The sequence below is a fragment of the Motacilla alba genome, chromosome 9 (genome assembly GCF_015832195.1).
Source record: "Motacilla alba alba isolate MOTALB_02 chromosome 9, Motacilla_alba_V1.0_pri, whole genome shotgun sequence".
Lineage (NCBI taxonomy): Eukaryota > Metazoa > Chordata > Aves > Passeriformes > Motacillidae > Motacilla > Motacilla alba.
Window position 1 is genome coordinate 2,645,590 of NC_052024.1, and position 23,700 is coordinate 2,669,289.

At 42.6% G+C, this 23,700-nt stretch overlaps 1 protein-coding gene across 2 annotated transcripts in view; it reads left to right on the plus strand.

Moving 5' to 3' along the window:
• ARHGEF4 (Rho guanine nucleotide exchange factor 4) overlaps positions 1 to 23,700 on the plus strand; it is a 227,025-nt gene that overhangs the window by 157,543 nt on the left and 45,782 nt on the right. For both annotated transcript variants that reach the window (XM_038146005.1, XM_038146006.1), the window contains one exon: positions 12,007 to 12,146. In XM_038146005.1, the coding sequence (XP_038001933.1) occupies positions 12,007 to 12,146 (140 nt within the window). The remainder of the gene's footprint in view (positions 1 to 12,006; positions 12,147 to 23,700) is intronic.

The window sequence follows — 23,700 nt, forward strand, 5'->3', positions numbered from 1 at the left end:
CTGTTGAGGTAAGGCAGTGCAGCCCTGGCCTTGCACAGCAGCCCTGTGCGGGGTGAGCCTTGCCCTGCTGCTGTTTCTCTCCTGTTGGGCTCTCCAGCTCACTCTACACACCCCTTACTTGTCAAGGGAAACAAATGTTTCTGGTGCTGAGAGCACTGGTCACTGTCACAGCAAAGATGGATGGCTTTCCAGGATGAATGGGGATCATCTGTGGGTTTGTTTTAGAGTTTGGGGTAGGGATTTTTCCACATCAGAGGAAGAAATTTATATTTTTTGACAGTAGTCTCCTGAGGGCCTCTTTCCTTTATTGATACTTCAGTGTTGTCCTTTGATGTAATAATCTTGCATTATATAGGCTGTCATTCAGAAATTATGAAGTTGGGGTTTTGGTGCAGAGGAATACCACCAAAGCTGAAGATAAAAATAATTATTTGAATTTATGAGACAGAGACAGCTATACCTTAACTTAAAGGAAGATGTTTCTGCACAGAACAATTCATGACGAATATGAAAATTAGCCAGGAGCTTGGTCTTACAGAAATATGATCTAAACTGACAGATTTGGTGTTTACACTTCATCCAGGCCATGTATACAGCCAGTTTAAACTGCACAGATAGCATCCAATAGCAGTGGCACTGTGGAATTCAATGTTTTAAAATTTGGCTAAACACAGAAAATGTTACATTTGACATACCTGCCCGTGAGTGAAAGGATTATTGTGCTTGTTTCATAAATCCAAACAATTGATAAGGAATTGCAGGTTCGTTAACCAGGGCAGTGTGTTAGAACACACAGAGACTTGCTCTGAAGGGATGTCCTTGTTTTAGCCTGAGTGTATTTTGCAAGCCAGGTCCCCACTGTTGTCAGATTTGCAAGGATGACTTTGCTGCAGCCATGTCCCCAGGAGAATGTCCCTTTTCTGACCAGTGCCTTACATAGGTCTGCCTTTGGCTGTGATTCATTCTTACCATCTCCAGCTGGGGATGGGCTCCACTTCTAAATTAGTTTCCAAAGCTCCAAAATATTCTGTGTTGCATGCAATGATCTGGAAGTTGTAATGTGTCATTTGGAATTCACAGTTCAAAATGCATGCTTAGCATCTCAGGCTCACGATTTGCTGAAATGCTGATCTGCCCAATTCTGCTGTTCTGATTTCCTTCTCCAAGTCCTCAGTAAACATCCTAAGAGATGAATTTAACTATGAAAGGCACCCTGGCCAATATGACCTTGACAGAATGGTTTTTTTCCTTTTAAAGGGGGTATTAATAATGGCTTTGAATTGAATACTTAATGTATTTCAAGAGGAATAATGTTTTACTTGGAAGAATTTTCTTACTGTAGGGTGAGATTGCATCTGACACATCCATTCACAGTTCAGACCTGGAGCTGAATGTTGTGGAAGAACTCTGAAATGAGGCACCTTCTCACACCAGTTTCCTAGGAAACTTAATTTTATTGAAAACAAAGCCTCCTTTTGTTTCTATGATATTAGAAAGTTTCTTGAGATGCACCAATCAGTAGGTTCAGTATCTTGAGGATAATTCTTTCAATCTGATTTTTAGTAATCTATCATATCAGCATCCCCAGACTCCCAAGGAACAAGTACTTCACAGTGGGCAGCCCATAAGAACAGTATCAAATGCATAAGGCTGTAAGGCCTGTCCCTGAGTTCTTCAACGTATTGAATAAGAATTTCACTGTCCATGTACTGTTTGATATTATTTTGGTGCAGATTCTTTCACTTTCACATGTATCACTGGCAGGGAAGTGTGGAGTCCCTGGGGAGGAGAGGTGTTGGGGGCTGACAGGTGGGGTGCAGCTGGATCTGCTGTGAAGGGCCCCCCAGCCAAGCCCCAAGGGCAGGAGACTCATTCAGAACACCTCTGGGCTCCAGCCTTCTTGCCTTGGTTTGTACACCTGCTCTTCAGCACAGGTATTGATGATTAAAACCAGTGAGTCCTGTGCTCTGGCAGCAAAGTTTGTGCTAACAGAAGTGTAAATATGCCATGTCTGAGTGAGTTTGAATTTCCACCTTGTCTCTGTCCATCAGGTCCCTGAGCTGATGTGGTGCCCTGCTGTTCTGCACCCATCTTCCAGTGGCAATGCTCCTGTGTCTTTTTCTACTCAGCTATGAAAACTGGATTACATTTGGCCATGTTCAGCGTCTGTCCTGTAGTTTGCTCAGAGCTGATCTCCCAAATCTGTTCTAAATAACACCAAAGAATTCCCCTGACTAATTCAGAGCCTGGCTTTGACTCCTTTGTGTAGCACTGTGTGATTCAAATGTATGCTGCAAAAAGCCTGATCCCTTAGCTATTGTGGCAGTTGTAGTTAAATAATATTAATCCTTGATTTTCTGTTTTCCCCTCAGAAATATTTGGTAGCTTCATCTCAGGGATTTTCTTAGAACTCAGATTAAAATATAAACTGGGACAGAGGGATTTCCTATAGGTAAAGCAGTTTTAAAGGTTTTTTTTAATGAAAATATTGTATCCCCAGCATGAAACCAGATGAAGACTGATCATGCAAAATAATGTCAACAAAACAATCTTGCTGCCCCTTGAGACTTATACTTGATAATGCACAAGAGCAATTGAAAGTCTTCTCATGGCATTCATTTTTAATTACTTCTGTGGTCCAAGGTCATAGATATAAGCCACTTGTCAGCCTGGATAGCTTCACTAAGATAAAGACTAAATTTATGGCTTTTATGCAGAATTCTGGGAAAAACCAAAGGTCACATTTTTCAAATTGAAGTGTTCTAAGTTAGCCTCTTAAACCCGTCCTCAGACACTTGGATAAACAGCCTGCCTTCCCCAAGTGCCAGCAGAGGCTCTTTGTGCTGCCTGTGCTGCAAACAGCCCCTGCCCAGTGCCTGTGTCACTCATCAGCCCAGTCTGGGGCTTGCAGGCCTCCTCCAGGCTCTGCTGTTAGTTTTGCCTTAACTGAAGTGGCCACGTTTCCAAGGCTCTAAATTACTGTGAAAACAATTCTTCATTTTTAATGGTTCAAGTTATAGTGTGGGTGATGCCATTACCAGAAAGACCTGTGTCTGTTTTGTTTCCATGCAAAGTTGGCATGACCAAGTGGAACATTATGGAGACTCTTGTGATATGAATTGTTTCACATCCTAGTGGCAATTCTTCATAAAAATTATCTTAGCCATTCTTTAGTGTGTTTTTTCAAGCTAGTAGCTCAGCCTTCATGTGTAGTGGAATTTTCTTGTTTCTAGACTGTGACTTCAGATTGAAGAAAATTTTTTACTTTTTGGCAACAGTCTTTTGCAAAGACTTAGCTTCCAAGCTCTTGATCTTTTGAGGGTGTGCTTGAATGTAGAGACAGAATAAAAATGCAGAATCTTTGGAAATATGGGTTTCATTTTTTATTTTTTGATTGTTTGACAGCAACTTGTGTTCACTAATTCCTGGACTTGGAATGTGTGAGGCAGGTCCATCCTTTGAGAGAGGAGCAGAGCACAGATGTGTGGAACTGCATGACCTGCCCTAGGTGACATTAGTCTTAACTGTTCTCTGGACTGCAGTTAACATTTGTTTTCTGAGACCTCCAGGAAATAAAAGTCAAGCAGAATTTTCTACAGCAGGTTTGTGTTCTTTCCTTTGTTTAGTAAAGCAACAGGTACAAGAGAGGAGGCTCTGTGAGAGCCCAGGATCGCTGGGTTCCTACCATGCTCCTGTGAGTGCTCTGAGGAAGTCATTTTAAAGGTGAAGCAAATCATCACTAAATCAATAGAAATAAAATAGACAAGGCAGTGTGAGATTTGGGACATAACAGCACTTGCATGAAGAAATCACCAATTAAGTCTTTGGAAAGTAGCTGCAGAGGCAGGAGGGACAACAATTCCTGAGAGAATGGGGGAAGATTTTCTGTTGAAAGTCTTTATTTGAGGGCTGGTGATGACTAGAAATATTGGTTCTGTCTGAGTTGTTTAAGGGTTTTTCATTTGCATTCTGAAAGAGAAAAAAAAGGATTAAAACACAGATTTTTGGAATGCTTGAGTATGCACCAGGGCTTTGGTTCAGATGAACTCAGGTTAGGTGAAGGCAGAGCAATAAGACTCAGTAGCAGTAAGATAAGTGTGGCTCCTGTGTTTGCACATTCTCACAGGCAAGTTTCATATATTTGTGCAAACAAGACTTGAGAGAAGCCCAAAGGTAATTCTAGGGGTGATGCCACATGTAGCCATGTGGCGAGTGTTGAGATCATAAAGGGGAGTCTGTGGGAATAATCTTTTAAATAAACAGCATGTCTCTTTTTGCCAGATTGCTGATCTTCCAACTTTTGGGATGTGCTATAAGGTTTTGAAAATCTGGAGCTGATGCTCTTCTAAAAATAAACAGATAAAACCAAATAAATTCCTGGAACCTTATTGACAAAATTCTTCCAGTCCATTTTTGTCAAGCTTGTCAGCTGTGCTAACACTCTTTGATGCTGCTTTACCTCCCGTGTTTGCTGAAGTAGGTGCTGCCCACTGTAAATAACTATTGTTCTGGTTTCCTGGCCCATTTGCTTGAATTTCCTCAGTTTTTGTTATACTTCTGGATAAGAATGGGTGGATATGGATACAGGGATGGAGCATTTTCAACTTTGCAGGTGAGCTGGTGGCTCACTGAGGACTCTGCTGATCTGAGCTGACTCTGGTCACGCTCCAGCAGGAGTGTCAGACGTGCTGCTCCCCAGGCAGCAGCCTGGCAGGATTTTGGGATGTAGTGCTCTGAAGAAGGGGCAACTTTGGTGCTGGTGGTGGTTTTCACATCAAGGGAGAGCAGTTTGGTCTGATTTTTACTCAAATGTAGCAGACACAGGGCTAAGCAGCAGAGTGGAATGGACAGGTGAGAATTCCACGTGAGTTTGGAGTGTCAGTGCTTGTTACCTGTTAGAAATGAGAAAAGCAATCATTTCAGTCTTTCACAGAGGAAATGTTCAAAAAATGATGGTAGATTGTTTCACCTAGACACACACACATCCAAACTCCTTTAAACTACAGTCACTTCAATGAATAAAACTCCTTTTTGGGTAAATGACATGCCAGGTATGTATTCCAACCTGCACACCGTACCAGGGTTATGGTAAAGAACATGCCTGGACACTGGAAAGGGTTTGTCTGCTAGCTTTGATTGCTGCCATTGACTTCGTGCTTAGACTGTGATAGGGCTTAAAGGACTAAACTCTAATTGGCCCCTGTTGTGTTCAGGGCTGTTCAGACATAAAGTAAATAGCATTTCCAGAGACGTTCATCTGCAAAACCAGAGCAAACAGTCACTCTGGATGAGTAATCAGACCTGAGCAAACAAACAACAAATACACAGAGAAGGAGGACGTGCCTGCTTTTTTCCAAGTCAGTAGCTGTGATGGGAACAAGGCCAGTGAATTAACAGTTTGTGTGCAGTACAACAGAAGCACTATTCAACAAAGGTTCAGGCTTTGGATGAAGAAGTATATTTATGTGATTTCCTATCTGTTTTTCCCACTGTGTCCACTCTCATTCAAAGCTAGTTAAATCACTGCCCCTCTCCCAGTTGTGCCATCACCCAAGAAGCCAGGAAGTGGCTGGGGGCAGCTCTGTGCCCTGTGTGTGCCAGGGCAGAGTGGGCCAAGGTGCAAGTGCATGGCAAGTGGGGATGTGGGAGTCAGAGCTGCAGAGCCATTCACAATCCACATCTCTCTTCCCCATAATTATCTCTGTTACCCGAGAGAGTTGAGAACTCCCTTAAGCCTCCCTGCAAGTCATTTAGATTCTAATTGGGATTTAAAAACTCTTGAAACCTGAGTGGGTGGCTCAGTGCATTATTGCTGATGAATGGTACCCTGGGTGATGTACCCAGCAGACCCACAGAGGATCTGTGCTTGGTTTTCCAGTGAAGAGCTGTCCTTTTTTTTTTTTTTTTTCCCAAGCACAGGTTTGCTCTTTACCTCAGCTAATTAGGAACTGGCTTCATTCACAAAATAAATTCTGTTTGTGGCACTATACCAAAATGTTAATTCAATTTTGTTATGTTGAATCCTTTCCCTTCTTAATGTTTCTTTAAAATGGAGGGGGATGAAGCTTGCTTACTTAAATATTTTCTGTCCTTCCTTCCCAGTCTGTGATTTCTTCTTCAAAGATTGGCTTAACATGGTTTTGTAACCCACTCAGAAATGTCATCCTAATGACCTTAGCTCTCTAGGCTTGGTTTTGAAGGACAAGGTTCCTGGTGATTTTCTGGTTTGTTTTTGTGTTTTGTTTTGGTTTGGTTTTTTCTCCTCATGAAGCTTATCCTAACTGGTCATTGTTCCCTTGTTGCTAATTCCCTGCCTGACTTCCCTCTTCCTGTTAAACTGGCCCACAAGCATGAGCAGAATGATGCGAGAGGGTCCATCAGCACAGTGAGAGCTGCAGAATTGCCCTGCTGGGGCAGGAGAGGGATGACATCACTGATGGATTTCACTGTGGCAGCTGCAAAGGGACCTCTGTGTACCAAGCATCTGATAAATGAAGTGCATAATTGAGAGCAGGACTGATGAAGGCTGCAGCTCTATTTCCAAGGAGACAAAGGTTAGCAATCCCAAATGGGTGAAGAGGAGGTAGAGGAGCTCTTCTCACCTGGGCCACGTAGTCTGGGTGTGGTTCCCAACCCCATGCTTCACTTGTTTATCATCTTAAATCTCTTGAAGTGCTTCCTGCACAGCTGCACTGTGCTTTCCTGTGGGCTGCACACAACCACAGCAATCTCTGCTCAGTGAGGCAGAGGGGATGATGTTGTTAGCTCTGAATTAATTTGCTCTGTGAGTGTAAATCAGCCTCCACTGTTATTTTAGTGAATTATTTTAAATGTAAATGCTACAGAGACAAATGAAATGGGTGGATGTGGAAAAAGCACACTTGAAAGAGAGAATTCAAATACAGGAAAAATGGTTCCCTTTGTCAATATAATGTGCTTTTAATAAACTGTGGATGCTCTTGGCTTTCCAAGCTGTCTGTAATCATCATGGATTCCTGTCCCAGCCTTACCCCTAAAAACTGTAGACTGTAAGTGAAGTGAAAACAGATAACCAACATTTTGGGAAACTGTCTCTAGCCCATTTTCCTTCAGTCCTGGGTCATTGTTCAGACTTGTGACCCAGACACACGTCTGGAGCTCCTTGCCACTGGGGAGCTGCTGGGGTTTATTCCAGCTGAGACATAAACCTCTGTGAGTTTGAGAGACAGAGAGCTCTGTTAAGAGGCTGTGCTGAATTTGGGGCTGTAGTGTCCAGCTCCTCCAAGGAAACTATTCTAGAAATTTATTCTGTGAGAATAGTTTTCCAGTGAGAGGAAGGGGATTGTATTCCTTTAATTTTATTTTTTTATATATAGTGGTGGGTGTATGGGGGGGGGGGGGGTGTTGGGCATTACTTTGGTTTGGGTTTTTGTTTGAACTTTTTATTTTTTTGATTGTTTGACTTGCGTTCACTAATTCCTGGCACATGGAATGTGTGAGGCAGGTCCGTCCTTTGAGAGAGGAGCAGAGCACAGATGTGTGGAACCTGTACTAGGTGACATTAGTCCTAACTGTTCTCTGGACTGCAGTTAACATTTGTTTTCTGAGACCTCCAGTAGATCATCTAATTCCAACTTCATCTTCCCACCAGTTTGATGAACAACACAAAACCTTTTCTCTGTTTTCCCCTCCCTGCCATCCCATCACCATCTGTTGGTGGTGAAGATCAAGGCTGTCCCAGTGCAGCCCCCCTGGTTTGTTCTCCAGTGTCACCTAGGCTTGATTGGGAAAACCCCACCATGCAGGCAGCTGCCCTCCAATGACCCAATTTACCTCTAAGCAGGATGCAGTTCTACTGGCAAGGTGGCAGTAAATTGTTCAGCTGTGGCTTGTCTCTCCCTCTGGGCAGAGTGCTCTTCCCTGTGAAGCCACAGAGCTGGTAACAGCTCCAGAGGCTTTCTGGTGACATGGAGAGCTCTGGAATTGTGCACCAGTACCTCTTAGAGTTGCTTGTCATTATCTTTCAGCAAGGTAGGGGCACAAGCAGAGCCCAGCCAGGACCCTTCCCCCTACTGCCTGCTTATACCTGCATTCCAAACTCTGTGGGGAGGTGTGAGTAGGGTGAGCCCTTCGCCTGGACCATCTTGACCAAGCTTCACTTGATTTGCACAGAACCCTTCCTTTTTGTCCCTGAATGCAGCCTGAGTGCTGCCTGCTCAGGCACACAGAGCACCTGTGCCACTCCCTGGTTCCAGTGGCATGTTTTGTGTGAGTTTTAAAGCTTCACATCCTCAAGATAATTCTTCATGGAGTCAGGTTTTTGACACTATATTTCTATGGATGCATTAAAAAAGAGTTTGTGTGGCATTCTTTTGTGAGCTGCTCTTGCTAGAATTATCCATCTGCTTTTGCACTGAAATGACATAAATCCCAAGCCTGGGCTAGGACTAACAGCAGCATGAAACAGAGTTTTAGTTCTTGCACATATTGGCTGTAGTACTAAATGTTGGTTACTCCCCCTCCCTAAGTTCCTGTGTGTGGGATTTGTTGCCATATTTAGTGAAATTTATCTGGACAGAGGTATAAATATGAAGAAATAGGCTTGAGTTAATCGATGCTTGGCTTTACTTTTTGACAGAACATTGTTCCTTGGTGTGGCCTGACTGCCAGGGAGGGACAGGTCAGGTCAGTGTTCCAGAGAGGCCAGGCATGACTGTGGCACTGAATTTCAGTGTTAGACAGAGATGAGCACTTGGCGGTGGCAGGAATGAAGCATCTGAATTAGCCCCTGTGCAGTTTAACAGTGGCCTGTCCAGCCAGTGCTGTGCTGTGGCCAGGCTGATAGACTGTTTCAGCAATCTCTGCTAACTTGTCTTCTAAGATTTTTGTATAGTGCTTGCTTCTTTTCTACTTGACCTAGTTTATGCTTTGCACATTAAGTCAGTTCCTACACTAAGAGCCTTCGTTCTCCTACTTCCGTGATGGTTTTCTAGTGCATTGGGTCACCATTCCAGACTACTGTTTTATTTATTTGTGGTCATGTCTTTCATCTAACCTGCTTCAGAGCAAATTCTTATTTTTCATGAATTTAATTCTTCCCTGCAGCATTAGTTTGGGAAGATGTGTGATGGCTATTTGGGCCATTCTTCCTCAAGGATTGAGACCTTTCTCATGCTTGTGAAGTATCGTTTTGGTGCAATATGTCTATAAGGACTTCTTTTTTTTTGCCAGGAAAACTAATTCCAAATGCAGTAGCAGGTCTTGAGACAGCAGAGAATTGATGAGCTTGGTAAGATCAGAGAGGAAAAACAGATCTCTAGTAAAAGCAAGCACAGCTTTCAAGGCACTTAGCAGAGGTATAGAGCATTTTAAGTAACACAGATAAATACCTCCCTGGAGCTTTTGCTTTTTCATCTAAGCACAGATCAGAGAACAAATAGGAAAACGTGGGGGCAAGAACCAAAAGCTTTAAAGATGCCAATAAACATTTTTCAAGCTGAATGTTTCTGTTTAGCAGTGAAAATAGCATAAGATGTGTAAGGGGAAAGCAATGAAGCCATGTGTAAAAATAAGGGAAAAGAATGAGATCAGAGGGCTGCAGAAGAGTTTTGAATTAAGTGACTGCTGACTTGCTTCTTATAAATGATTTATTTTTATTTGTTCTTGAAAAACATTTCTAATTTGTTTCTGTGCTACACTAACACACTGGAAGTTGTTCATTACTATCAAAGGTTTTTCAGACAGTGTATGAGCAAAAAGTGATACCTTTAATGCCCTTGAATTTAGTTTTAAAAGTTCCAGTAACTCTGCACGAAATTATAATATCAGTGGTATTCCAGCTGGTTTTGAGTTTTATATTAATGGACTAGGTCTTAACCCCAGAATTGCTTTATATGCAATCTATACTTCTGGCACATACCGAGTGCAGAATTTCTGTATAATGAACGATGTGAGGTGTCAGAGCAAAGCTAGGGGAATGCTTGATTTTTTTGTGAAATGTCACTTAAAGTTGAATGGTTGGGTAGTTCCATACTTGCTCAGAAAACTCTGCTTTAATCATAAGCTCATGGGCACCTCTGTGTCCTGAATTGCCATCAATACCAAGTGCAGTCCCAGCTTCAGAGAATCTTTGCTGTGTTGTGCCTAGTTATTGAATTCAAAGCATAAACAAGCAAGTATTTAGTTTAAAAATAGCTCATACTCGTCATTTTGATGTCAGGTCACTGCATTGAACTGATAGCTGCTACACTGAATTTACACCTCACTGTTAATAGATCAGGTTGTGCAGCCATAACCAACCATGCCATGTACTGAAAGTTGCTGAGGACAAACTCTGCAGCTCTGGCTGGAACCTCTGTCAGCATTTCATTCAGTGCTAATGTGGTGCAGCTTTGGTTTCAGGTAATAATAAGCTAATAAATCATGGGGTGCTTTTTTTGACCCAATGGCACAATTAGGTGCACAAGATGCACTTGCATTATGAAGGGAAAGGAGGGCTCAAGACCAGGTTTGTGAGTCTCTCCCTATTAAAGCTCTACAAGGCCAAGCTCAAAAGATTTTTTTCACCTGTTCTGCAAAAATTTGGAGGGTCACATGATGTAACTTGTACAGCCAAGACTGTTGCCAGGTGTGCTGATAGTAATGTCTGTGTTTTCATTCAGTTTTACTCCTGTAGCCGTGTCAAGTCCATTTACTGAAACTACAATTTATATCAGCTGTTCTCTGCACCATGTCTGTGTGGGTACTTGCTTCGTGCACAGGAATCTTTGTCAAGCCCACTGCTTTGTCATGGAAACCGTTGCCCTAGCAGTTGCTAATCCAGATGAATATGTCAGCAAGTGGTTTCTTTAATCACTGTCATTTTCCACAGATTTGAGAACAGAAGGTTCATGTTCAGTAACCAGTACAGGGCTGGGATGAATGTCACACATGCCACTGTAGGGTATTTGCTAATACCTCAAGGAGACTTTAGGAAAAAGATCCTGCCCATGAAACAGATGAAGTGACACTTTCTTCTGTGCAAGGAGTATAAGTGCCATATTTTTATTTCTCTCAGGCTTGAGATTTCAGTGTTTGCTGTAGCTGCAGACTGTGAATCCTCCATTATCTGTAGCTTGTTTGGGGCTGTGCTGAGCAGAATGGACTTCTTTTGGTAATATTGGATAATTCTGGAGCAAACACCCTTTTAGGCATCAAAAAGGATTCTCAAATAAGTGTGTGGACAAAGAGGAAGGGGAAGGTTTTTTCTCAAAGGTTGAGATTTCCTTTGGCCTGATAGGATTTGGTAAATCATAATCCTCAAGATATGAAGTGGCACACATGAGCTGCTTGTTACCTAGTCCAGTTTCCTGCTAGGCCCTAATAAAATCACACTTGTGCCATCATTGCCCTGTGCCTTTTTTCAGACCTTGTTTTGCTATTCTTGCTCAGTCTTTTCTTTGCAACATGCAGCAGTTGTTGAAGTTTTTTAAAATCATATTTTCCAGTCTAGAAAAAGACACAATCATTTATGAGGGTTAAACATGAGTGGAGAAAAATTCTCCATGAGGGAGAATTGCATGAGGGTGGAATTCTGGCCCAAAATTTCCTATAATTTCCTTGTCTTTTTTCTGTTTATGCTGCATTATGGTGCCCCTTGCCTCAGTGAGCTGCCATCCTAGTTTTTTTTAAAGTTTAAGGTTTAAAAAGATTTTTATATTTTGATTTATATTGGTGGATAAATGATTTTTGGTGTGTTTTATATGGGTAATTATTTTATTATTAGGAATTAATAATGTAAGTTCTTTAAAATTATATGGATTATTTTTAATGTTTGATGGAATAATAGGTTATGTTTTGTTTTTGTAAATGAAAAATATTTTTATGGTAATTGAAGAGAAACAGAACTAAATGTAGATGAAATTTTCGAAATGTTATATTAAAAAATTATTTTATATATAGGGTGATGTGGAGAAATAATATTTTTTATTATTGATATTTTTTTTGAATGCTGTGCTGTGTGTCAATGTGTGCATTTTGCTGTTGCAGTGATCACTGATGGAGGCCTGGACAAGACAGCCCTGACAGATGATGTGGGGAGTGAGGAGGATCTGTACGAGGACTTCCGCAGCTCCAACCACCGCTACGGCCACGCCGGGGGCGGCGGCGAGCAGCTGGCCATCAACGAGGTGGGTGCTGCTCCTGCCCCAGCATGGAGCAGGGTGCTGCTGGCCTGGGACCACGGCCAGGCTGCTGGGTCTGGGTCTGGAACCACGGCCAGGCTGCTGGGTCTGGGTCTGGAACCACGGCCAGGCTGCTGGGTCTGGGTCTGGAACCACGGCCAGGCTGCTGGGTCTGGATCTGGGTCTGGATCTGGAACCACGGCCAGGCTGCTGGGTCTGGGTCTGGGTCTGGAACCACGGCCAGGCTGCTGGGTCTGGGTCTGGAACCACGGCCAGGCTGCTGGGTCTGGGTCTGGGTCTGGATCTGGAACCACAGCCAGGCTGCTGGGTCTGGGTCTGGATCTGGAACCACGGCCAGGCTGCTGGGTCTGGGTCTGGGTCTGGATCTGGAACCACGGCCAGGCTGCTGGGTCTGGGTCTGGGTCTGGAACCACGGCCAGGCTGCTGGGTCTGGATCTGGAACCACGGCCAGGCTGCTGGGTCTGGGTCTGGAACCACAGCCAAGCTGGTCATGGCACAGCAGATGGGGCTTTAAATGTCATTTACTGTGGGCACCATTTACAGGCAGGTGACAACAGGGGCTGCTGCCTTGTCCCCAAGGCAATGCAGAGCCACAGGGCTTCTCCTCTTGGGTATTTTTGATTGAGAAGTTTAAAAACACTAATGAACTTATTAAAAACATTAATGAACAAGTTAAAACTTGGAGCAAGTTGTATTGAAGGCATAATGGAAATGTTGAAAAAATCCCTGGTCTATCTATTTCTTTATTCATAGGTAAGGAGGGCGCAAAGTTTGATACAGGTTTGGTCTTCACTGTTTCTTCCTGTTCCCCAGTATATTCACTCTGGGGATGTGAAAGACCTGTCTATCGAAATAAATCACATGGAACTCCATTTTCTTCATGGTGGAAAAAGCCCATTCTTTATTTACATATTCACTCCTTTTTATACAGTTTTACAGACCTTGTGTGTGACTCTAATTACTTAGTAGTTTTCTTGGTTTCTCAAATAAGTGTGGAATAATAAGTGTGAAATAATAAGTGTGAAATAACTATTGGTTAGTAAAAGGTATTTTACTTGTCCATCAAATCTCTCTACTCTTAAATACTTTACATGTTTTCTTCACTGGTTCTCATGGGATAGATTTAATGTTTATGTAGGTGCTAGTTGTTTTTCACCTAGGAATAGATTATGTTAAGGAACTGCACACACCAGGATTGCTTTCACATGGGAATTTGTAAAGTGCTAGCTTTGCTTAGAAGAAATGACAGACTAGCTATTAATTTAACAGAATTTATAATTCTGTTATAATTTTTCTACCTTACTGCAAGACCTGTCTTTTAGCTATTTTCTTTTATAGTGCTGATGCTTTATAGTGATTAAGTTGACATCAGCAGTTTAATTAGGTACCACTTGGTTTAAGCAATGCAGTAAGCACCATACTAACATATCTAAGATGTTTTTCATGAAAAAGTACTCTTTTTTTCTCTTATGCATTAGAACTGACATCCTGCTACACACAGAATGCTTTTTCTGTGAGGTAAACTTGAAAGAGGGGAGCATGTTCACCACATGAGTGATCTCTTGAACTCCTACCCTTCTTTCTCTCTTTCCTCTATTACCTACACATGACCTTCCCAAGATGAGAAGGCAAGCATGAAAGAAGTATTATATTTTCTTGTGCAATGTCTTCTATAACTGAAACTAGATGGCTCTCAGTGTGTGTGTTTGATACACCCACTGATGGTGCTTCTGGGGTCTGAAAAAGCTCCAGAAAGCTGCACAGTGAGGGTAACAGCTTTTCTTCGAAAATAACAACAGCAAATGCTCTTCCATCAGTTCTCCTGCTCCCACTGCTCAGAACCCCCACCTCCAGCCTTGTGTGCCTGGGTAAGGAAGGGAGTTGCTTTATTTTCTTTTCCTATTGCTTACATCCAGGGGTTATCGAACCATGGCCAGAGCTTTTTAATTGAAACTCAGTGGTCTTGGGCTGTGTCACTGGCAAGAAAACATGAGCAGAACACCAGAAAATCTTGAGTTGTGTTCTTCCATGTTTACCTGGTGTGTTTATGAGAGTCCCAGGCACCACAGGGATGAGTCACAAAGCATGCACTGAGTCTGTGGGAGGAGAATTCTGCTTCCCTCCCACTCAGGTGCTTGCATCAAACAGGATGTCCTCTGTATCTTCCCTTCCCTTCCTGGAACCTTCCCGGAACCTTCCCGGAACCTTCCCAGAACCTTCCCAGAACCTTCCCTTCCCGTCCCATCCTGTCCCTTCCCTTCTTTTTAAAATCAGGAAAAGAATAAACTTGCCAGCAGGTCTCACCATCGTGCGTGTGGTGGTTCTTTCTTTCTTTATTCATCAATATTGAGAACAATTGCTTTTCTTTAATTTCTTAAAAGTTCATTTTATTGGAGTAAAATCCCATCACTTGCAATCAGGAAAGCAAATGGATGTGTCCAAACCAGGTGTAATTTGTATAATCTATGAAGTGTATGTGGGGTTTTGTTGGCCAGTTGACTTGAAAGAGGAAAGATTATTTTTGGCTTGTTCCCTAGCATCTTGCCTGTTCAGGAGCCAAAAAAACTGTAAGAACAAACAGTTCATTATTTACTTTGTCAACTGGTTCCTAGCAGTAATTAATCCATCACTTGGTTCCAGTGAGCCTCAGCAAAGCTTCCCGGAACAAGAGATTACAGAAAAGTACAAAATCTCTGCAGTGAAACACTAAATCTGTGAGATGGGAATTCCAAAGCAGCAGACATCTTCAGTGTTGGAATTTTAATATCTCAAAGAGCTGGTAGTTGGACAGGCTTATCCTCATCTTCCCTGCTGGACCAAAAGGTGGCTATTGATTAGTCCTGAGTGTTTTCCATAGTGCTAGGAATGATGTAGGGTGAACATTTCAATGTTCACTCATTCAGTCACACTTTGTGAGTAGTCTCAGCTTTGTTTTATTGTATTCCAAGTTGCATTTTATTGGTTGTGGATAAGGAAACTATGGTAACCACATTATTCTTGGCCTTCTTGGAAGAAACAGCTTTCAAATAAACAGAGAAGGCTGAAATACATTTTCAAGGCTGTTGGCAGACCAAGTGTTGCATTGAAGAACAAAACACCCAACCACTGAGTTTTAGTTCATTTTGGATCAAGAGAAAATGATTATGAAATAAAAAATAAACCTTTCATAAAACTAGAATAATTTATTGGTAAGAACACTAGAGGGATGAAAGAAAGCTGGGAAGGTTGTATAGAGCCCACCTAAGAAGATCAGCATGAGAGTGTGTAAGAGCCAAAAAAAATCAATCAAAAAGTAATAATAAGGGTTTGGGATGAGAAAAGAGGCAGGGGAAGTAATTTTCATGGGGCATCTGTTTGACATTCTTTCAAATGCTTTCTTGATGCTCAGGAAAAGAGATTTTTGGGTTTCAATTGTACTTGGTAGCGTTTACTTTGTGTTTGCTCCAGATAAAGACCCTGTTCTTGTATTTTATTGCGTCCAGAATATCATTGGGTGAAAATGCAGCAAGAGAAAAATCTGTACTGCAAATACATTGTGATTCTGTCCTTCCAGTTATCCATAAATGTTATGTATAGCACAGATCCAGCTTCAAGCTTCATTAAATGTGTTGCATGCAGTCTGAAGTGAAGAACAGGAGGAATTAGGCACATAAAATCTGGAGTGACCATGGTGATGATTAGCTGTCTACTTTTCTCCAGTAAGTATTTGGCCTGGGTGAGGAAGCTTGGACCTCTTAGCTTGGTAACATCTGAGGTGTCCTGAGGGTTTGTTGTGTCCTACTGTGGGAAGGGCCTATCACCATCATATTTTCTGAAAAATCCTCTTTGCCCAGGATTCTTCTCCTGGGAAGCTGAGAAGCCTCAGAGAAAAAGGAAAACAATGTTATCTCCTGTTATTTGCTTCTCCTGTGTTTTGCTGCTTTGGAGTGTGGTTGGAGATTGTTTATCCAACTTGTGAATTGTTCTGACTTAATGACCAATCATGGTCAGGCTGTGTCGGACTCTGAGGAAAGAGTCACAAGTTTCTCATTATTACTCTTTAGCCTTCTGTCTGTATCCTTTCTCTATTCTTTAGTGTAGTTTTAGTATAGCACTCTTTTATATAATATAATATATATAAAATATATATATAATAATTTTATATAATATAATATATATAAAATAATAAATTAGCCCTCTAAGAACATGGAGTCAGATTCTCAGTTTGCTCCTCCATCTGGGGACCCTGAAAATACCACAGGGCCCATGCAGCTCCATGCTTTGCAAGAAATGCAATTGCAGTTCAGCACGGCCCTTGCAGCCCTCCATGAACAGCACCGTGCCCATCTTGTGAAAGCAAAGCTCCAAGTGTTCAGAAAATAACAGCAAAACTCCCAATTTTTTCCTTATCTCTTATATGTGCCTGATAAGTTTGGAATTTGGTATGTGAAAAGGCACAATTCATTGCTTCAGCAGGCCAGGATTTTATCTAAGACACGTAGCCCCTGCTGCCTTGTGTTTTAAAGTGACAATATCATAGTGTCCTACAGATGTTTGAGCTAACCCGTGGTTGTTGACAAGATGCAATTAAGCTAATTGGTTCCATCATATACGTTTCTGATTTAACAAAATAATTATATATGTTTCTAATTTAACGAAGTAATTAATCCAGAAAATTGTTCAAAGTGGCACAAACAATGCATCTGCCACACACCCAGAGCAGCAGACACTGTGTCAGTACTCTCTCCATCTTACTGCATCTCTCAAACATTACTCTGGTGCTGAACTCTTTGATCTGTGCTGGGTTCACCCAGTGCTTCTCCCAGACCAGTCAATTTTAAACCAGACAGACTTATCAACTGTTGGGTTTTTTAAAGGAAAAAACCAAAACAAAACAGCAAAACCAAATCAAACCCCTAAACTCATAAAATGTTAATACAGATGAAATCACAACAACTGATTTTTATTTTGTTAAACATGAATAATATCCTTCATAGCCTTTTTCACTGCATTTATCTTTATTCTAATTAATAGAAATCTCTTGTGTACTATATGAAGGCAAATTTCATAAGAGTGAAACATTTTAAAATAGTGCCATAAAATATTGCCATTCATTTTCTTAAAAGAATGCAGAATAGATTGCAAAATCTGTGGTCACCATGGATTTCCAGACTGAAAACAGAATGATTGATCATATGGAAGGAATATATAACATTCTTGTGTAATCTGGGAGAGGAGATTTATTATCACTTTTGTATCTTAATGTGAGTATGTTGCTAAAGCAAACAGAAACCAGTTAACAAACACCTGCCAGCACCCACTGAGTTGTTTTTTGGGGTTTTTTTCCCCTTCTGGAGGACCTAATTCCTGCTTTTGTGTCCCACGTATTCCTCCAGCCAAGGTTGACAGCTGTGCTCCAGAAGCAGCAGATATGATTTATTTGCAGGATACAGTATAAAGCTCAGTGCTGTCAAGGACAAGAAATAATGTTCCCCTGAGGACATAAATCTTTACTGGATCCTGGTTTTTGGTCCCAAGTGCTTATGTAACTTTGTGTAGGGCTTAAATGAGAGTGTTCAGAGTATGGAGTCAGAATTGTAATTCTTTTACTGCCTGGTGGGTTTAGTTTTTAGAGTTTTCTGGTCTGAATACTTTGAAGGTTGTTTCAGAGGGCTTTTTGCAATGGATTTAAAGGAACACAGTATATTCAAATGCTGTATTGCAATTATGTCTCATCAAACACCAGGATCAGTAGCTAAGTGGTCCCAGGGGTTTCCAGGGCCATATTTCTGCCTTTTACCATGGGCAGCTGGGGCTGCTTTGAGCCATTTTCTCATGTCCTCCTCAGTACTGGGATTTGGGCATCCCCTGAGCAAGGGATCCTCCCTCAGAGGCAGAAGATGCAGAGAATGTGATGGAAGCCAGTGCAGCTCACTTAGCACTGAGGAAAGGCTGTCTTGAGAGTGAATGTCAGGGTTTTTTGGAAAGGTGGGAGAAATGGGATGTGCTTTCACACCTGCAGTCATGCAGTGAGTCCTTTTTCATCCAAATGCTTGTTCTCAACCATGGGAGGTGAGGGCAGGCAGCTCCCCTACCATGGGTCTGTAGCACAGACTCCACAGGAGTTCAATCCACGTAGAAGCATTTCTAGAAAACATTTGTCTTTTTTGCTGGACCATGCTTTCTCTGAACACCCCAATTAATCTGATACACATTAGGAACAAATTAAAAACCGCCAGGCTTAGCTTGGTTTTTGGAATAAATAATGGTGGGCTGTTAGAGTTCTAACTCCCAAACCAAAACTCTGTGGTGTGACAGTGCTGCAGGTGCATTAGGGGATGTACCTCTTTCACCGAGCAGCACTGGTGACAGAACCAGAGGTCACAGCCTCAAGCTGTGCCAAGGGATATACAAGTTGGATATTAGGAAAAATTTTTTCACAGAAAGAGTGATAAAGTTCTGGAATGGCTGCCCAGGGAGGTGGTGGAGTCACCATCCCTGGGTGTGCTTAACAAAGCCTGGGTGTGGCACTGGGTGCCAGGGTTTAGTTGAGGTGTTGGGGTTGGGTTGGACTCAATGATCTTGAAGGTCTCTTCCAACCTGGTCATTCTGTGATTCTGTGAATTCTGTGAGTGGGTATGAGCTCAGACTCTCAAAGAATCTTACTCCTGCTTCCAGGAGCCGAGCTGGAGCAGCAGAACAGGAGAGGCAGCCTCTGGCTTTCATCTCTTTGTGGGCAGGGGTGTGCCCCACATGAACACACACGTGTTTGAAGAGTGGGAGGTGCTGCCCAAACTTTCATCCCTGGCTGTAATGCAGAGCTAAATACGTCACTCAGAGGAGATAACTGGAGACAGTGTGGTGGCTTTGGAGTTCTTACATCAGCCCTGTCAGCTATTAGATTGTAAAGACTAACAGCTTCTGCTTGTTAATGATCTCTTGTGAGTATTAGGGGACTCCATAAAATGTCTGGGTTTTGTCTGCATTAAATGTGTTCCCAGTTACTGGGGTGGGAAGAGGGGCTTGGCTCCACAAATAGTATTCCCTTTGGTGAAAAAATGATCCAAGAATGTTTTAACTCCTGAAGTAATTTGTGCCAAATCACCTCAAAGACTGCATGTATTTTATCCAGCACGTCCATGGGTTCCCAGAGCTCTGTCTGATGCTCCCCACTGCTTAAGGACAACATGGTGTGTTTACAAGAGGTCTCTTTATCCTGAAGATAAATACTTTGGCAACCCATTAAAAGGGCTCCTTTAACCTGTAGCACTGTGTCCTGTAGGGAAAAGGGCTGTGTTGCAGAAGGTCTTGGCTTCCTGCCTGCCACTTTCAGCTCCTGAGAGCCATTTACCACAGTGCCACCGAGACCTTCAGATCCTCCCATGGGGCAAGGCAGGCTCCAACCCCTCGAGGTCCTCATGGTCCTACCTGCTGAGGGCTCTCACCTGCACCTAATCATGGTCTGTGCCATGAAGCCAAGGAAATGTGCAGGTGAAGGGAAGTGATTTCACCATCCATGTGTAAAGTGGAAACCTTTCAAACCTGCCCTCTCTCTGATACAAAGAAGGAATTTACCCTGTCCTCAGGAGCTCCTTGTTTGGCTTTTAGGGAATCTTGGCTTGGTACCTAACTCTCCAGCGCTGTTTTAGGGGAGGAAGAGCACTAGAAGCACTGTGATATTTCAGCCCTACAAAGATTTTAGTTCAGAAGTGTAATAAACTGCTGTTACCACTGCTTCAAACGGGAGCCTGACAGTGTGCAAAGACAAGTCTGTTTTGCAGAATCTTGGCATTACAATTTGCTCTGCCAATGTCTTTATTTTCAAAAGAGGTTTGGGGATGTCCATACCCCAGTTTAGCAGCTCAAGAAACACCTGAGATGGATAACAGTGCAATAACCAAGAGGATATTGGAGTACAAAGATTTACTGAGAGCAGGGGATAAAGAAGGAATGTGAGAGAGTAGGAATGCTGGGTAGTGTAGAGTTTATTGCAGAGGTTATTCCAGGCTTAAGTGTTTGCATGGAGACAGGGAAGTGAATATCTCTCGTTTTATACCATACTTGTCTCAGGTTCCTCTCAGCATGGTTTTGATATCAGAACATTTCTTGGATTTGTTCTCTTCTCCTAACCCTGATGTGGAGCAGCTTTTCTCTGCGAAGAATTTTCCTAATTCTCCAAAGACAATTGATCCCAGTGGTGGAAAAATATAATCCCTCCTGACTCTTTTGACCCTTCAAAGAGCACTGTTAATCCTTCAAGAGATCTTCCCCATCAAGTAGGGAACCAAGGCCCCCGGTCCTGCACTTGGTAAGCTGGGGGCTGAGTTAGCAATAAGTTTGGCCATGGTTTAACAGAGTGAAGGCACTGGCATATTCCTTGCAGTTTTATTTTCCCACTCTGGTAAAAGCAGAAAGATCAACAACAACAACAACAACCAAGTGCCAGCCCTGCTCCTCCTGAGGCTTGTGGGAAGGCTCCCCCTCCCTCTGGGGCACTTGGGGCCAGCCCTCCTCGGTGCCCTGGGAGAGCCGGGTCACTCAGCCTCCCCTTGCAGCAAAAGGAGGAAATGTTCCTGCTGTGACCCCGTTGCTCCCCCCGAGAAGACTCCACGGGCAGGGAACAGAGCAGCCTTTGTCCCCAGCAGTGGGGCTGGCCCACACCTGTGCCACTGGTCAGGCTGTCCTCAGGCCTCAGGGGACATCGAGCTCAGCTTCTTCCTTCAAGTTTTGGATTACAGAGAACAGTGACCTAGAAAGGTGTTGTGGGGGTTGGTTTTTTTTCAGTTCTCTTTCTAGCTGATGTTATCTGTGATCTCTGGGGAAGATCCTGTTTCTGGCTGTTCCACTGACTTGCTGCTGGCAAGTCTCTGTGTCAACAGGTTTTATGAAATGAAGGCAGGGTGTGTGAGCTATCCAATACAGACTGAATGTCCTGTTTTTTTCCACATTCCTCTGTCCCTAATGCATGCTTTGCTAGTAAAGCAGAGGGGCACCTTGTTCATTTACTGCTGGGGCTTGATAACCCATACTCACCTTGCTGATTATCTTAACAACCACTTACCAGGTTTGCTTCTGAGATGTATCTTAGATTCTTACTAATTTTTGGGGCAGTTTTTGGAGAAAACATCAAGGTTTGATCTTCAGGGTGTATTGTTCTGCTGTGTTTTTTCAGCCTTCTGGCTAAAACAGAGGTACCAGGGGAGATGTCACCTCAGAAGACTGCTTGACCAAGTAAAATTTCTGCTCTGCTTTTTTGTCATGTAGGACATAGAAATGCCTGGCCTGATTCTTATACACAGCTTATGTACATCTTTTATCCTCTTATGGCTTTTCTCATGCTCATGGAACTTGTTCTCATCTATGGAGCTTATTCTTCTCTCCAGCCCTCCTGTGGCTCCTTTAGTTACATCAGAAGGCAATGAAGGAGGACTCCCAAATTAACATTACTACGGACCAGCCTGGAAGAACTTTAGAGACCTGTCACTTGAAAAGAGTTTTTCTGGTTTTCAACTTTAGAGACCTGTCACTTGGCAGCAGTTTTCCTGTTTTCTGCCACCTCAAGACTGGTATATTCTGTAAGAGGTGAGGATGCTGAGCAGTAAGAGAAGGGTCAGAACACTGTTCTGCAACTAAATGCATTATTTTAAAGGTGGCAGGTAAAGGAATGCTGTACTTGTAATTTTGTAATGTGTGGGCTCAACAGAATATCTGAGGCAGCCCAAAACTACATTGCTTTCTTGTAAACTTCTCTACATCCACAAAGAAGGGGAACTAGTGGTCTAGAAAGAGCCAGAAAAATAAAGCTTGGCCCTGTTCTCCCTCCCCTCTCCAGCCACCTCTTGTAGAAATTCTTACAGGAATTATCTGTTAATGTTTTTCCTGCTTTGTACATTGGCATCTTCATGTTCCCATATTCACCTTGTCATTCACCTTGTACTGTTATTCATCCTCTTCTCATCCACTTTATCTGTTTCACTGGCTTCATGCAGCTTCCTCTGACCTCACCTGCTTCAGGTCCCACAACTCTACCTGTACCTGTTTCCTCTCTTCTTTCCTTGACTTTTCTAGGAGTATTTCTCTGACTGTTTTTCCATTATTTCTCTCTTCCAGCCCACATAGTGCCCAAATGACAATTCCTTGTTATTCTAGGATCAAATTTTCAGCTCAGATCAGGATACCACAAAACCAATAAGCATTCAAGTAATTTCAGGAGCCCAAACATCTCCTCTCTCAGTCACTAAGGATGTCATTGCCAGCATGTCAGCTCCTCTGCCTTGTAACAAGAGTGGTGTGGTCATTTTCTATTCTGACCCTTTCTAGATATTTCATTTAGGCTCTTAATCTTGCTGGTCTCCAAGATGCAGCATTTCCTTTTTTTCCATCTGCCTTACTACAAACCCCATTCAGCCTGTGTTAATTTCAGAGTATCATTATTACAATATCCTTTGTTCTGTGTCCAATTTGTACTGAAAATACTCACCTTCCTAGGCCACTGCATGGGTTGTGCCAGCCTGTATTTGCTTCTCCCTGCTTGTTCCTTGCTCTGCCACATCTATCCTAACATGCTTGGTTTTGTTTCCCAGGCCTTTGCTGTCTGTATCCCTCTCCTGCCATCCCAAAATCCCCAAAGCGTGCCCAGCTCCAGGCCAGCACACCCTGGAGCTCTCCTCAGCTCCCGGGATGTGTGGGATGTATTGTATGAGCACCAACACCTTCCCTTGGCACTGGAGCTCCAAGTCAGGCTGGTAATTCCCAGATGCTTCAAACATGTGAATAGTTGCTGTTGCTACTCTTAAAAAAAAAACCAAAAACTTGCTTTAGGAGAATTTGGAAGATTTTCTAGATTTAGTAGAGTCTGAAAGCAAAAGACTGGTTGCTAAGCAGATTGTCTCTTTTTCTTTTCTTTTCTTTTTTTTTTAATTTTTATTTTTATTTTTTTTCTTTTTAATTACTTGTAGTCGGGGGGGCAGTATGAATGGCTGCTTTTCTTGTAGTCTCCCAGCAGGGTCAAGCCTTAATCTGTGCATTCCATAAGGAAATGGTCAGGGCTGTTTTCTTTCCATTGAGAGTTATCTCGTGAGTTGTGGTACTCCAGCACAAGAACAGCTTGTAAAGTTTTGGCAGCACTGCCTGAGGAATCTGCCCAGGGAAGTACTGGCTGTAAAAGCTGAGTGGGCTTAAATCATGCAGAGCTAGAGAAAGATGCAGTGGGAGTAACTGTGCTCTAGTAACACAGTGTTACACACTGTAAAAATTCAAAGCAAACTCTGACAGACTGTTTTCCATTTTAGAAGTACATGATCATATGCAACTGAAAAAACTATACTTATTCTGATGTTTTCTGGCCCTGGCTCAAAAGAAATGCTGTCCTTTTGCGAGGTGTTATCTGCAGTGTTACTGAGTCAACTCAATGCATAGCAGGGTTGAGAGTTGCTTAGTTTGGATGTTGGGAAAAGTGTAATTGTGTGAGTTAAGGAAACTTGGTTTCCTTGGAATGATTTGCAGGTACAAATGCTTGCCCCTCTCACAATTTCACTGTCAGCCTTTTCAGCTGCTGAGC